General features: G+C 35.7%; 1 protein-coding gene across 1 annotated transcript; it reads right to left on the reverse strand.

The window, feature by feature from the left end:
* Window positions 1-8,157: 8,157 nt before the first annotated feature.
* LOC125865183 (annexin-like protein RJ4) lies at window positions 8,158-10,052 on the reverse strand. Its single transcript, XM_049545373.1, has 5 exons — window positions 9,922-10,052; window positions 9,121-9,488; window positions 8,829-9,041; window positions 8,647-8,748; window positions 8,158-8,577 (listed from the first exon to the last, which is right to left on the reverse strand). The coding sequence occupies exons 1-5, from the start codon at window positions 9,992-9,994 to the stop codon at window positions 8,374-8,376; spliced, it is 960 nt and encodes a 319-aa protein (XP_049401330.1). The 5' UTR covers window positions 9,995-10,052; the 3' UTR covers window positions 8,158-8,373.
* Between the last annotated feature and the right edge of the window lie 6,017 nt (window positions 10,053-16,069).

Here is a 16,069-nt window from a genome sequence, read left to right on the forward strand (position 1 = left end):
ATTAAGTCAAAACTAAACTAGTTAAAGTTGTTAAGTTGTTTAAATAAGTTAAATTAAATAATGTGGTTTTGTTGATGGATTTAGTTGTTGAAATTAAGTCAATACGAAACTAGTTAAAGTTAAAAAATTGTTAAGTTGTTAAAATAAGTTAAATTAAATAATGTGATTTTGTTGATGGATTTAGTTGTTGGAATTAAGTCAAAACTAAACTAGTTCATGTTAAAAAGTTGTTAAGTTGTTTAAATAAGTTCAAATAAATAATGTGGTTTAGTTGGTGAGTTTAGTTGTTGGAATTAAGTCAAGACTAAACTAGTTAAAGTTGTTAAGTTGTGTAAATAAGTTCAAATAAATAATGTGGTTTAGTTGGTGGATTTAGTTGTTGTATTAAGTCAAAACTAAACTAGTTAAAGTTGTTAAATTGTTTAAATAAGTTAAATTAAATAATGTGGTTTTGTTGATGGATTTAGTTGTTGAAATTAAGTCAATACTAAACTAGTTAAAGTTAAAAAATTGTTAAGTTGTTAAAATAGAGAAAATGACCAAAAGCCCCCCCAACCTATAGTCGGATTCCCAACTACACACTCATACTTAACGGGGGTCCTATTACCCCCCTGAACATTTTTTTTTACTAATTTTCTCACCCTTATTTGCTGACATGTCCAAGAAGGTGAGACCAACTCCCTTAGGCACGTAAGAACAGAAAATAAAACGTTAAAAGCTGAAGAAAACTACACATGTGAGTCCAAATCAGCTATATTAAATCTCCAATAGTATAATCTCATCTCTCCCAAAATCAAACTCTCTTTTTCTTCCTTTTTTTCTCAATTCTTCTAATAGTTGACAAATCTCCAACGGTATATTCCTTCATTCTCTCCCAAATCAGCTTAAAACTTGAATTTACTTGTCAAAGCATTCAATTGTAGTTTCAATTTCGAAAAAGCTTGAAGCTTTAGGGCTTGTAATTTCTCTGATTTCATAGTTATGGTTCAAAAATTTTCTTCAATGGAATGCTATTATACCAAAACCCAGTTATTGCTCTTCATTTTTTTGTCAATTTCATAACCCTAATCAAGCACAATAATCAATATTGTTCAAAATCGTTAGTAAAGAACTAACCTTTACTTAGAGAAAACTTCGACCCAACAAACGAAAAAAGCTAAACGAACCTTCCTCAAAAATTTTCGATTGGAACGAAATTCAGATCAAAGAGAATGGGGGTGAATTTGGTCAGATCGAAAAAAAGTTAGGGTTTAGAGAAAGAAAGAGGAAAATGAAAAGATTAAAGGAAAGTTGTGGGTTCTGGGTCCAGTCATTATGTGGCAGCGCGTGTAAACAAACATTTAATTATATCTGGTTTATGTGGACACGTCAGCAAATAAGGGTGAGAAAATTAGTAAAAAAAAATGTTCAGGGGGATAATAGGACCCCCGTAAAGTATGAGTGTGTAGTTGGGCATCCGGCTATAGGTTAGGGGGGCTTTTGACCATTTTCTCTGTTAAAATAAGTTAAATTAAATAATGTGGTTTTGTTGATGGATTTAGTTGTTGGAATTAAGTCAAAACTAAACTAGTTCAAGTTAAAAAGTTGTTAAGTTGTTTAAATAAGTTCAAATAAATAATGTGGTTTAGTTGGTGTATTTAGTTGTTGGAATTAAGTCAAAACTAAACTAGTTAAATTTGTTAAGTTGTGTAAATAAGTTCAAATAAATAATGTGGTTTAGTTGGTGGATTTAGTTGTTGTATTAAGTCAAAACTAAACTAGTTAAAGTTGTTAAGTTGTTTAAATAAGTTAAAATAAATAATGTGATTTAGTTGGTGGATTTAGTTGGTGGAATTAAGTCAATACTAAGCTAGGTAAAGTTAAAAAGTTGTCAAGTTGTTTAAATAAGTTAAAATAAATAATGTGGTTGTGGATTTAGTTGTTGGAATTAAGTCAAAACTAAACTAGTTAAAGTTGTTAAGTTGTGTAAATAAGTTCAAATAAATAATGTGGTTTAGTTGGTGGATTTAGTTGTTGGAATTAAGTCAAAACTAATTGAATATCTATATCTTGGAGTTAGCTAGACTAAACAGGCTAAGAAGAAGAAGTCTAGGAGACCCATAATCCTGAGGATATTGTAGGATCTATTTCTTCTGCGCCAGAGCGTATCAGCTATGATACTCATTTATTTGTTGTTCTGTTTGGTACGGCGGATCCTCGGCAATATTATCATAATTACCGTCGACCAGTCGGTGCTTCCTCTACTTCACAAACATTGCATTCACGACGCTACGAGGACCTATCTTTATAGGCTATTCGTCGAGCAAGACCCTTATAGGTAGGTACTCCATCTCCCACAGGTACATCTCCTTAGTTATCTGTCATGAGGATTGGAGATTCTAGTAGCGAGCAGTCAAATGCTATGGTCGGTACGCCTCCATTGACTCAGCATTTTGTGCATCCTGATGTATCACCCTCGTCTACAGCTACACCTAGTGCTACACCAGATGATACGATACCTGCTCTAGCTCCTGGCCAGAAGGACAGACTTGGTAGAGTCATGATTGAGCCGGATGGATCATCGTAAGTTTGTTTTGTTATCTATTTGTTAGTTTATTTTGTTTATTTCTTATACTTTAATATATTATTCATGAACTAACATATTTATTATGTGTTTTGCAGGTGGCATCCTGCAAAGGATGCTACCCAGGCTTTAAAAGACTGTGTTAGAAGACTATACACAGGCTTATCACTCTTGGAGCGAGATTCCAAACAGTATACTTCAGGCACTGTTTAATAACTTTAAGATATATATTTGTTTGTTAAGTTTAGTATACTTTACTTTTTTTTACTATCGATCTAATTAATGTTATTCAATTTTTTTTCAGACTATGTGTACTTGGGAGTCGAGGTACAATTTGGTCATGGGACCACATTTGAGAGGAAGGCATCTGTGAGACTGTCTAGCTGGCTAAAGAACGTTCGGGATAGTGGTGAACATCCCGGTTGGATGTTGCCTCATGTTTTTGATGAATTGGGTCAGTATTGGAACACAAACAAGTTTAAGGCAATATCAGAACAAGCCAAAAGGCAAGAGGCAGTCTTAAGGGTGGCTCATTGCACACCGGAGGTGCAAAGACTGTTGGAACAATTGCACGAGAGATGGTAAGTTCTAATTCAAACTTATAAATAAATAATTAGTTGATTCATATATATCGTTATAAATTTCGGTTTTTATTTATAGGAAAAAGAATTGGGACTCACTCCCATTGAACTGGAGGTTTTCAAGAAGACTCATGTTAGGAAGAAAGAAAATGAGTCGGATTCGGATGTGTGGGTGGAGGAAAGGACCGAACGAGCTTTTGTAAGTTATTTAATATGAATAATATATATTAATAGTGAATATATTTATTATATGTATAAATATTGATGTCAATTTTTATATTTAATATGCATAATGAGTTTCATCAGTACGTCGCTGAGAATCTAGATAGTTCGGTCCAATTGACACCTGAACTTTCCACCTAGATTTGGAAAGAAAAAGTGGTAGGGGGACACACAAGGGTAGAGTCTATGGTCTAGGCTCTCAAAACAATGTAAGACGACTCCAGTCAGGCTTAGAAGGAAGTGGATCGTCACGTCAAGCCGAGGAACTTGACGGTGTTTAGATTGTTGCTATGTCGGCTCAAATAGCTAAACTTAGAGTGGCACTGATAGAGTAGGAGCGGAGAAGAGTAGCTAAACAAGAAAGCATGAGTGAGACCGTTCAGCAAATCAAAGAACAAGTGATGAACTTTACTCGTCGACCTACTACTTCGGCTCCCGATGACACCGACGACGAGAGTGATGAGGATGATTATGTAGAACCCACTCCCTAGTTTAGATCTCTGGAGATTTATGAACTTTTTGAAATTTTGAAACGAATTTTGAAAGACTTTATAAGTCTTTAATTTGTGATTTAGATACTTTTGAATGTTATTTTAAGTTTGATGTATTATGTTTTGTTTAGATTGTTTATAATTGTGTATGCTTGATGTCAGTTTCTGCTGTCAAAAATATTGCAGGAAAAGCGATGGACAGCGTGCTTTTGTCCATCGCTTTTCTGGGTTTTATTTTGTTTAAAACCCAGAAAAGGGACAGACAACGTGGTTTTGTCCGTCATTTTTCAGGGATTTTCAAAAATAAAATTTCCAGAAAAGCGACGGACTGCGTCGCCTTTTAGAAATAAAAAAAATTAAAATTAAGCGACGGAGTCCGTCGCTTTTGTTAAAAAAATAGTCAAAAAGCGACGCAGTCCGTCGCTTTTTAGCGATGCAGTCCGTCGCTTTTTGAAAAGTGTCGAGCTAAAAAGTGACGGAGGTGATTGCATCGCTTTTCCGTCGATTTCGACCAAAAAAGCAATGCAATCCGTCGCTTTTGGCAGTCATTTATTGACAGTTTTTTAGTAGTGCGAAAATCAAAAACCAAACCAAACCGCAAACCGGAAAAAAAAATCCGACTAGTGGTTTGGTTTGACTTGGCTTGGTATTGAAAAAAAACACCCGACTATATTTGGGTTGGTTTGGTTTTAACTAAAAAAAACCAACCCGAGACCAAACCAATTCGACATTATATATATAATTTTAATATTTATTTTATACATAAAAATATTTACTTTAATATAATATTTAAATATTTCATATAATTTTTGATAGTTTTTTATCTTTTAATATATTATTTCAAGTTTGGAACTTAGAATTCTGAATGGTCCAATAAAGATTATAGTCCACAAATGTTGGTAATTATAATAAAGCTTAAATCAAAATCAAATTAATACTAATGCAAAAAGAAAATCAATTCAACACTAAAAATGACAATAATATTGAATATTTGTTCTTTAGTTTTATATTGGTTTAGACAATTAAAATACATAATCTAATTTTAATTTCCTTTAATACTTAGTCATGTAACTTATACTTATTGAACTTATTTTAGCGTGATTTAGTACTTTTAAATTATGATCATTTTCATTATGACTTGTTAATTTGCAATATTTGTTTTATGCGATTTCGTTATTATTATTTTTGTTGGATATTTTAGTGTCATTAACCATGTCATATTTTGTGTTATTTTTTAAAGAAACACCTTAGATAATTGTATTTTAGTAGGACTAAATAAATATTTGAAGTACAAGTAAATTATATGTTTGTATGAATACTTTACCGGAAAATCCAAAAAAACCCAAAAAACCGAAAAATCCGAAAAAACCCTAAGTTGAAAAACCCGAGTTTTATTAGTTTGGTTTGATTTATAAATTTAAAAATCTGATACAGATAGTTTGGTTTGATATTTGAAAAAACTCGAACCAATCCGGTCATGTACACCCCTAGAGGTTAGCATCATGTGATTAACAAAGGAAATAACCATGCTTAAACTTATTATTAGCTTACCTTGGATATGGAGATGAAGAAATACAAGTTCTATGCTCTTAAGCTCGGGTGTGTTTGGTATGAAAGGAAAATGTTTTCCATTGAAAATGTTTTCCTGGAAAATGTTTCTTGGAAAATAAGTTGATTTCTAACTTACTTTCTCATGTTTGGTTGGTTAGTGGAAAATTGTTTTCAAGAGTATGATTAGTGAATGAAAGAAATATTTTTAGAAAATATCTTTTATTTTTTGCTAGAGAATAGAAAATATTTTTTTAGGAAAATAGAGTTTGACCTAGAAATCAACCCCAATAATGAATCTGACACTCGACCCCGACACCTGATCTGGGACCTGACTCCTACTCCCTACACGGGACCTGACATTTGATTAGGACCCGACCCCAACCATGACTTGAATTGGGACACAACCCCAACACCTAACCCATGACATAACCTTAACACTCGACCCCGACACCTGATCCGGGACCTGACTCCTACTCCCTACATGGGACCCGACCCTAACCATGACTCGAATTGGGACACGACCCCAATACCTAACCCATGACATAACCCTGACACTCGACCCGGATACCTGATCCGGGACCTGACTCTTACTCCCTACACGGGACTCGACATTCTAAATGGGACCCGACCCTAACTATGACTCGAATTGGGACACGACCCCAACACCTAACCCAGGACATAACCACGACTCCCGACCCGACATTCTAATTGGAATATGATCCCGAGATTAGACCCTGAGACTCAACCTCGACCCAAGACCCGACTCTGACTCTCGACTGTAACATTTGACTCAAGATCCAATTTTGGAATTGAAATTTGAACCCGACCTAAGACCCAAGACCTAACCCCAACCTCGATCCGAGAACCCAATCGAGACCCAAGACCCAACCCCCGACTCGAGACTCGACCATGACACTAACACCTAACCTGAAACCTGACCCTAAATCCCAACGTGAGACCTAACCTCGACCCAAGACCTAGACACTGACTTCAATCTAAGACCCCGACCTTAGATTTGAACCAAGACCCGACCGGAGAGCTTACCTCAACCCTCGCACCTCCCCCAGACCCCGACCCCCGACCCTGACTCGAGACCCCACCTCGATCCATCCACTTAAACCAAGACCCCACCCTGACCCAAGATTCGACCTTAACACCCTTCCTAGTCCCGACCCTCGGCCTCGACCTTAGACCCGACTCGACCTTGACCCGAGATCCAAGACCCTAACCGTGACACGTAATATAACACTTGACCCTGACACGACCTCGACCTTGACCCGAGACCCCGACCCCAACTCGAGACCTGACCCAGACTCAAAATATGGCGCCGACTTGAGACCCGACCCCGACTCGAGACCCGACTCCGACTCAAGACTCGACCCTGACCCAAGACGCCACCCCAACCTAAGACTCGATGCCCACGCAAGACCCCGACTCGAGATCCAATTCCCAACCCCGACTTCCCACTAGAGACCCTACTGTCGAATCTTGATCCAACCTCGACATCGACACTCGACTTCAAATTTTGGTACCCTGATTCTCCACTGACACCTAAATCGAGATCAAATACCAAAACTAAGACTCGATTTCAAATTGGGACCTAACCCTAACATCCGACTCATGACCCAACTTTCGAAACGAGGTCTGACTTCGACATCTGATCCCGATGATTGATTCGAGACCCAAATCAAACACCTGACATGAGCCCCGAGCTCGACTCAATCCGAAACTTAGAAGTTGAGTCTCGATTTGAGGTCAAGAATCGGATCTTGAATCGAGAATCAAGATTCAGATCCAAGATTAGTATCGTGAATCGATACCCAAGACTTAAGTTATGACGAAAAGTTAGGGGTAAGGTTCAAAATGATTTTGGAAAATGTTTCCTTACCTTTTTATTATTTTAAGGAAAGTCGTTTTTCTTTAAATTTGAGGAAAATAAGTTAATTTGGAAAATAGTTTCTAGAACATTTAAGTCGACCAAACATGAGAAAATTGAAAAACATTTTCTGGAACACATATTTCTTCGTACCAAACAGACCTGATTCAGACGGAGGAGGTGGAAAATGAAATAAAAATCAATTTTGCAACTTATATATGCTGCAGCCAACGCGCCTTCAACTTGCGGTACCACATGCGAGGACTTTATGTTGGTCCGTATGTGGTGGATGGAATTTCCAGAATCTCCCTACGTAGGGGGCTTCAACATATGATGGCCGTATGTCAATTGTCATGCATGTGACATGTCTTACAACCCAATCGTATGTTCTTGGAGACTAGACAGTACGTTGTAAAATATGTATAACTTTGTGCTAGAGTCGGATTGACAAGTGATTTATTTCATTGGAAATTAGATTCGTTAGACGTTTAATTTAATAGGTATAGTTTAACCCTTAAATCCTCATATCCTAGGATGTATATACCCTTTTAAAGTTTGTTCTTATACAAGATCACTTGAAACAATCGTCCAAAATGTAACTTTCAATTTGGCTATTGTACCAAGGCTCTCCAACCTTAGCTTCAAGCTTAGTTTAACACTACATTTGTCAGAGTATACTGTATCCCTAACATTTTTGCTCAATTACAACCTTATCTGAACTTATCCTCCAAAATTTGGATAAATTTGTTGACGTCGAATTAATCTTACACTAGTTTGGGGATATGGGTGTGTTACACCTTTAACAAGAATACGATTTGATATCATACATAAAGTCAGGTTAAATGTGTGAATAACTTCTGGCGACAACTTAGATAATTTCCAATTAAAATTGCAAATGACAGAATTAAGTAACATGAATGTTTATTGAGAATTAGATCACACACAAATAAATGGGAAAACAGCAACAACGAGTAGGATGACAAGATATGAATTCATACAATATCTGAGACACACCTCAACGATAGACGATTTTTTTTTATTCAAGAGACACTCTCACACACACCTCAGCTGTTGGCTATATCGATTGATTTACTTTTTGTTTCCTAAGAGAGTGAGAAGGAAATCCATGTAATCTCCAGAAGTGTGCTTCGAGATAGCATGATCAAGACTCACACTGTTCCTCTTGTAGTAAAGCTCTTTGATCACTTCCAAATCCTTCTCTGCCCTGCTCACTATTACCCTTGTCACAGACTCCTCATCTGTCCCTGACTTCATTAGGGCACGCCGAATTACCTGCACCACATCACCATTCGTTTAAAAAGTAAATAAGTATGTGATATTATAGCTACGATTGTTAGTTACCTTTTCATAGTATGCCTGAGGGTCATAAGTAATGCAACGGATTGTCGTTCTCAATGCTCCTAAGAAAGCATTAGCTGTCTTTTCGCCATCATCCCTCAAGTGCTAAAAAGGAAAACTGAGTTAAGACCTTATAAAATGTAGCAAAATTTTTAGACAACATTAAATATTCTTATACACTATACCTTGGTGAGGGAAGAGGTATAATCATCCTTGTAACGGTTTAGGGTTGCTCTGAGTTGAGTCTTGCTCCTTGTGGTAATAATTCTAACAATTTCTTCATGATTAAACTCCTTGCTTTTTATGGCATTGTAAATAACGTCCGCCTCAGATTTGGCTAGCTTTGCATCTATTTCATCACCTGCATATCTATATATGCCAACTACAGAAACCAAAAGCTGAAAAAACAAACAGAATTATACATCACATGAAACAAACAATAGAATACAACAAAAAAATGAAAAATTAGTTACATGCCTTGCGAAGATCACCGGTGCAATGCTGAGCTAAGTCTTCCTCGAGGGAGCGTTTGTAGCGAGCTTGATAGGCACACTTAACAGCCAAAAAGTCTTGAGGAGAATATATACATGACAACTCAATGATGGATGTGTAATCTAGGATAGGTTTTTCTTTTATCGCAACGTGCAATATAACTGCATCCCTCTCTTGTGGATCAAGCATCCATCTGTACACTGCTCTCTCAAAGTGTCCAGACAACTCAGATTCAAGGCGCTTCACAAGATCTTCATTATACATCTCCTCATATGCTTTCCTTATTATCTTCCTCTGACTTGCATTTCTATGCCCGAGTATTGATATTAACGCCTTCTCATCCGTTCCCCATCCTGAATCCAATTAGTACATTAGGAGTCGTTTGGTTTGAATAAATGTTATGATGAGATTAGTTATATTGAGATTATTTCTTACTTAGTGTTTGGTTTGTTGTATTCAAAATAATATGCATTGCATAAATTTTAAGAACAAGTTATTTGTTTACAAAAATAACCTTTACGAATGTGAAAAGTGAGGTATAAAAATGGTTTAAAGAGATATCTTTGTCATTTATCTATTTTATCCCGGAATAAGTTATCCCGGGATTACTATATCACACCCAAGGGGAGTGATAACTTATCCTGATACTAATTATTAATCCCGGGATAAGTTATCATGCACTTGCCAACCAAACAACAAATTAAGTGACACTATAATTTAATCTCAGTACTAATAATAGCAAGATCATGATGAGATAATTACTATAGAAAAGAACAAGTAAATAACCTTTACAGGCCTTCCTAATAGCCTCTGCATCAGTAACAGGAGAATGCTCTTCAGGGCAAATCAGAGTAGCCATTGCTAATTAATTAATTAATATATACTCAAAACTCTCTTCTTAATTATCGATATATATTGTCTACTTCCTAGCTCTTATTTATACCACTAAAAAGTGTTTTTAATTAATATTGAAAGTAACGACATTACTTATCAATGAAGTACTAGGCCAACTTTTGAATAACAAATGGACAAAATACTTTCACATCTTTTTCATTTTTTAAATTCCACATGGGGCGGAGTTCTCCAGATTACCTTATATGGTTGTATTATAGTTACATTGCCCTCTTTTATATAACTTGATCTTGAGATATTAGAATAGTACTCCCTCCGTCCCACGCCGGCACTTTTCAGATTTTGAGAGTCAAACAAGTCCATCTTTGACCGTAAGCTTTTTATATATCTTTCAACATTTTGAATTATCAATTATTGTGACTTATAGTACTTTTTACGTAGTTTACAAATATATAAATTTCATTTCAAAAAATTGAAGATTTTATGCGCAAATTTCCAATCAAACTTAAATTGTCTGACTCTCAAAAAATGAAAAGTGACACATAAATTAGGAAAGAGGGAGTATTTTTTTTAGCTATACCTACTGTGTTGAAGAACCGAGTTCTTCCTACACCAAACAAAATGTAAATTACGAAATATAAAAACACAGAAAATTTTACCGTGGAAAACTTCTTACTCAAGAGAAAAAGAAAAATCACGATATACCATCGGAAGATTTACCTCAAAAATGACTTCACTAACTCAAGTAATTTTAGGTAACCAACTAATAACTAAAGGGACTCTAAACTTACTACCTTTCACATCTACAATTTGACCTAATTGTAGCTAGCACTTTCAAGACTAATGTGATCTAGTTGATATTCGGCTAAAAGTATATATTTATATTACTTTATTGCCTCATATCTTATGCATAATTGTGTTGTTACATTGTTGTCTTAGGTGTTTTAAGTTTATTATGAGTTTTATCTTTATAGGAAATGTGTTAGATGAACTCGGTCAAAAAGAGGTTGTTTTAAGCTTATTAAGAGTTTTATGTGTGTAGGATATGTGTTAGATGAACTCGGTCAAAAAGAGGTGGTTTTGGCTTCTTTTGAAGGAAAAGAATGACAGAACTCGTATGTAATTATCACCTCGAAATACTGATAGCCCGTGATAGGTGAGGCAAGAAATATTGTCCTTGCGTCCCTAGGTCATATAAAACCCCTACAAAATGTATTCTTAGAGGTGAACACATTATTTTAGAGGCAAAAACACTTCGAGAGGAGAAGCACTAGGCATTCGGCTTAGGGTTCACTTTCTTCCCCTTTTTTTACTTGTTTATCATGAAACTATATGTTATGTTCTTAAAAAAATAATATGAGTAGCTAGATTTCCTATTTAGGATTTTAATGGAATCTTTTGTCGAATGAATTCTTGTTACATTTTAATATAATTTAGTTTTTGAATTTCTCTACTTGTTTAACTACGTATTTTTTCCAATTGATTGAATGGTCATCGATTGATTGTGCCAATTATCATGTATTGCTTGAGAAATAATGCATATTTAGGTTATTATTGGATATATGAGAGATCAATACTGCGAGTTTTAAAACAGGTTTAGAGCTAATGAAACTTTGACGTGGTCATAGTGGATAGTGAGAAATTGTTAGCTGGAGTAGTTTGAGAGCAGGAGCGGATCTACATAGATTCAAGGGGTGTCACGTGACACTCGAATTTTTTTACTAAAAATGCATATATAATTAAAGGCAAAAGGAGAAAACGTAAATAATATATATTCAGTGACACTAATTAACACAAATGTACACTTAGCTTAGCTGGTTAGGTCTCTCAATTCTAAAGCATAGGTTGCGTGTTCGATTCTCGATATTGCCATTGTTTTTTATACATTTAAATTTCTTCATTCACCCTTCTTATAGGTTTATTTTTTATATTTTTTTTTCCTTTCACTTCTTTCTCACCAATAGAATTAATTAAGAACAATTTACGAAACATTTAATACTATTAATTTTAAAAATTTATTTTGAATACATTTCAATATAAAAAAAACTCAATAATTTTTTTTAAATATTTCTTTTTAGAAAAGCTATAGTAGTGAGCGCGAATCGTATTTTATTCATATTTTGTTCATTTTTTCAAAAACAAAGATGACGTCACATTATTTTATTTATTGTTTTTCATTTTAAAATGTGACATTCCTTACAAAAAATTGTGTATACACCACTGTTTGAGAGAATGCAAATTATCATGATTGATCAAGATATGCTTATGATAATTTGAGTGTTTACATTATATAGAGATAGGGATGGCAATGGGGCGGTGCGGGCTGAGCTTCACCCTGCTAAATTTTTAATCCATCCCGGCCCGCCCCATATAACAATTTTTTTCATTTTCAACCCGTCCCACCCCGCTCCGCATAATTTTTTTAATATTTTCTTTTTCTAGTTAAGTTTGATACTAAAAACATAATTCATAAAAATAAATTCATTTTTCATTAAATTGTATTAATTTAATCGGATAGTGACTTCACAATTTATTTTTTAGAGGTCAATTGAAAAACATGTAAGAAATTGTATTAGTCTTTATTGAACCATTTCATTAACTATCTTGAATATTTTAGTAGATTTAAAGAAATTATCAAAACAAATAATGTTTAATCCCTCTTATAACATGTAAAAAGTTGAAAATAAGTTTGAACCCACATAAAATCACATATACTAGCCCGTCCCGCATTAGTTTTGAAAAAATTCACTTCAACCCGCCCCGCACAACCTTAAACCCACCCCGCCCCGCATAGCCTTAAACCCACCCCCGCATCTATTGACATCCCTATGTACATAATACATTAGCAAGATTATAGATAATGTAGCGAGAAGTATTCCAATAATTGGGAAAAGCATAACTCTTGGCCTCCTTAATCTTGTTTCCAACTTCATCCTAATTAGTTGATAATTTTACTACTTGAATATTTTCCAGTTAAGTAGTTATAAATAAAATATATATACATTCAAAATATGAGATCCAAACACAAAATCTGATAGTCACATGTACAAAGCTGCTACAATGAGTAAAAATTCCAAAATTGGACAAAAATATACAAAATTGTCTCAAAAGCAAAAGACTAGTTAAAATCTAAAACAGAAAGCGACAAGTTGATCCAAGACGCCATAAGCTCACAATCGCCTCTGAATATCCCTACAACAGGCTCGATATCAACAATAGCGACTGGTGTTTGGACCTGCATCACACAAACAAATGCAGAGTGTAGTATGAGTGCCAAAACAATAGGTACTCAATAGACATCATAGGCCGACTAAGCTTGAAAAGTAAAGAAAATAATGAAAAGTGAGAATTAGCACCAACAAGAGGTCAAATGAGCGGAACAATAACGATGGTCTAATCGAAATGCACACGAGTCTAAGGATGAAAAAAATGGAAAGTAAGCAACTAACTATAACCTAATTGGACTCCATAAGCCCGGAAGGTACACTCATGCGCAAGTTAAAGTAATTAACCCGAATGAACCTCCATAAACCCGACAGGTACACAAAAGAGCTACTACTATAATGAACATGAACTAGTGAATCCAAAATAGATGGGTGCATAACCCGGACCTCAAACTACGACTTGAACACCCGAAGAACCCAATAGAATCATGTCGCCAAGTCTCACTCAGCTGGAGGTACTGTGCCGGAACTCGGACTGTGGTTGAAGATAATATGCCCAGACCTTGAATCTGTAGCTATAAAAATGGTATACCCCGACCTTGATCCGCGACTATAATTTTAGTTAGGGAAATATCCCGTAACAAGAGTCACCATCAGAAGGCCACCATGGATCGATGTCTAACCCAAAGTTGTCGATGAATCACTCTAAGCCTGAACCACATCCAACTCCGAGACGCAAAACAATGCCCAAAATCATTATTGAATATCTCTGGGCCATAGTATAAGGACATTATGGATAAAAGGTCATGAGATCTGAGTTAGCACCTAGCTAAGATTCACACTATCAAACCCTCATGTACTACATCTGGTTTATAGAGAGCTAAGTCATCTACAACGACGTTGGAGAATTTCTAAGGCCTATTGGTTCCAAAAGGAAAACCTAAGCCAATCACTATCCTACACCTAGGCTAAGGTCAATAACAAGCCTTCAATCATATCAACAACATTACGAAAACCACAAGGCATGTCAAGATCACACAATTAAACGTAGGCATATTAAATTCCCCGAAAAACCCAAAATTAAGGTTGAGGCATGAATTCTGGAAACTAAACATGATTCAACTACAAATCCACCCCAATTCCTATCAATCAACACAAACTCACATTCACAAGCTCAATCTAAAGTTCGATAAGTCGTAGCCTACCTCAATGCAGACCGCACACTCCAAATTCACAATTAAGGAGCATAGTACTTTTGAACGGCCTCCGATCACCTCCACAATATCAAAAACATGATCACAACATCAATATGGACGTTAAGGCACTAAAATCGCAACAATTGGAGACGAGCCCAAAATCGAGTTAAAATGGAATTGTAAGACCCATGCTGGAAATATCAAAATTGACTCTGTCAACGTGTCTAAATGAGCTTATTGAACTTGTGCCCCAAAATTGGGCACGATTCAAGCTCGTAAATAGAAAAAATTAGATCATGTAAGAAAATGGTACAAAAATCACCATTATTGAAGCTCAGATAGTCCTTCAGGACAGGAATTTACCTCGAAAATACATTCCTCGCACTCTCCCAGTGATCCCAATACGTAGTCCCACTACAACTCGACGATACACAACTGATGTTACCTAAAATAGAGTCTTGTAGCTCAAGATGTCTCGATTTAAATATGGAATAGAGAGTTGAATCGCATCTTTGGTCTTAATATAAAAAGACTATTTAAATGACCTTAGCAAATACGGGACCTAGTTCGCGAACGCAGAAGGTCAGGACCCCAAAGCATCGTGAACACGAATCCTATCCCGTGATCGTAAATGATCATCTCATTGGCCTACGCGATCGCAGTACAGGCTCACAAACACGATGGCCAACCATATCAAGCATGTGCGAACACGGCACGAGTATCGCGAACGAAGACCAAGACCACTAGTCACCGCAAACGCGGCCTGAAGCAGGCAAACACAGAGATTAAATGGGGGTTGCAGTAATTCATGCACATCAGTTGGTTCCCCAAAGTTGAAAATCTTCGACCTAGTGCTCGAGATTTGTTCGAAATATTGTGCACGCAAATGAGATATTCTACCTTACCAAATTCGGCATTCCAGACTCAATGGAGATGTTGAAACTTCCTATTGAGGTCGTCTCAACAAAAAGTAGTCCCACACCCAAACTCACTTTTAAGTCACAAGCCACAAGGTTGCTCAAAATGAGCCCAGAAGCCTCGAAATTTGCACTGAAGGTCATTCTAGCTAGACCAAACTCGACGTTTCAGAGCTTGGAACCGCCAGAATTGCATTATGAGGCCGCCTACATAAAGTTTTGACCAAGTCAATCGTTTAAGTTTTCATAAGCTCCAAAATAAGAAAACATGCATAAAAATCAAATGAACAACCCGGTGACCCAACTGTCAGACCCGACAAGTCATAAACTTGGGGTCGCTATAGGAACGCTCTAAACGCCAAAAAGACTGCAAAAAAGAGTATATGACCTGACGAGTTATTACAATTATTCTCTCGATAATTTTTTCATGTAGATCAATAGACCGAATCATATTAAAATATTATGTCTTTTTAGTGTACTTTCATTTATTATCTGCTTTATAATGATTTAAGGTTTACTATGTTGGCTTAACGTAGACTAAGGGTGTGTTTGGTATGAAGGAAAATGTTTTTCGTGGAAAATGTTTTCCAAGAAAATATTTTCCTGGAAAACAAGTAGATTTTTGATTTATTTTCTCATGTTTGATTGGTGAGTAGAAAATATTTTCTGGAAAAGATTTTTCGTGTTTGATTTATGAATGAAAAATGATTTTGAGAAATATATTTTGTTTTTACTAGAGTAGAAAATAATTTTTGAAATTGAAAATATATTTTTAAAACAAACTTGAATTTTTTTAGGGGTTGGA

Source organism: Solanum stenotomum, chromosome 5 (genome assembly GCF_019186545.1).
Source record: "Solanum stenotomum isolate F172 chromosome 5, ASM1918654v1, whole genome shotgun sequence".
Classification (NCBI taxonomy): domain Eukaryota; kingdom Viridiplantae; phylum Streptophyta; class Magnoliopsida; order Solanales; family Solanaceae; genus Solanum; species Solanum stenotomum.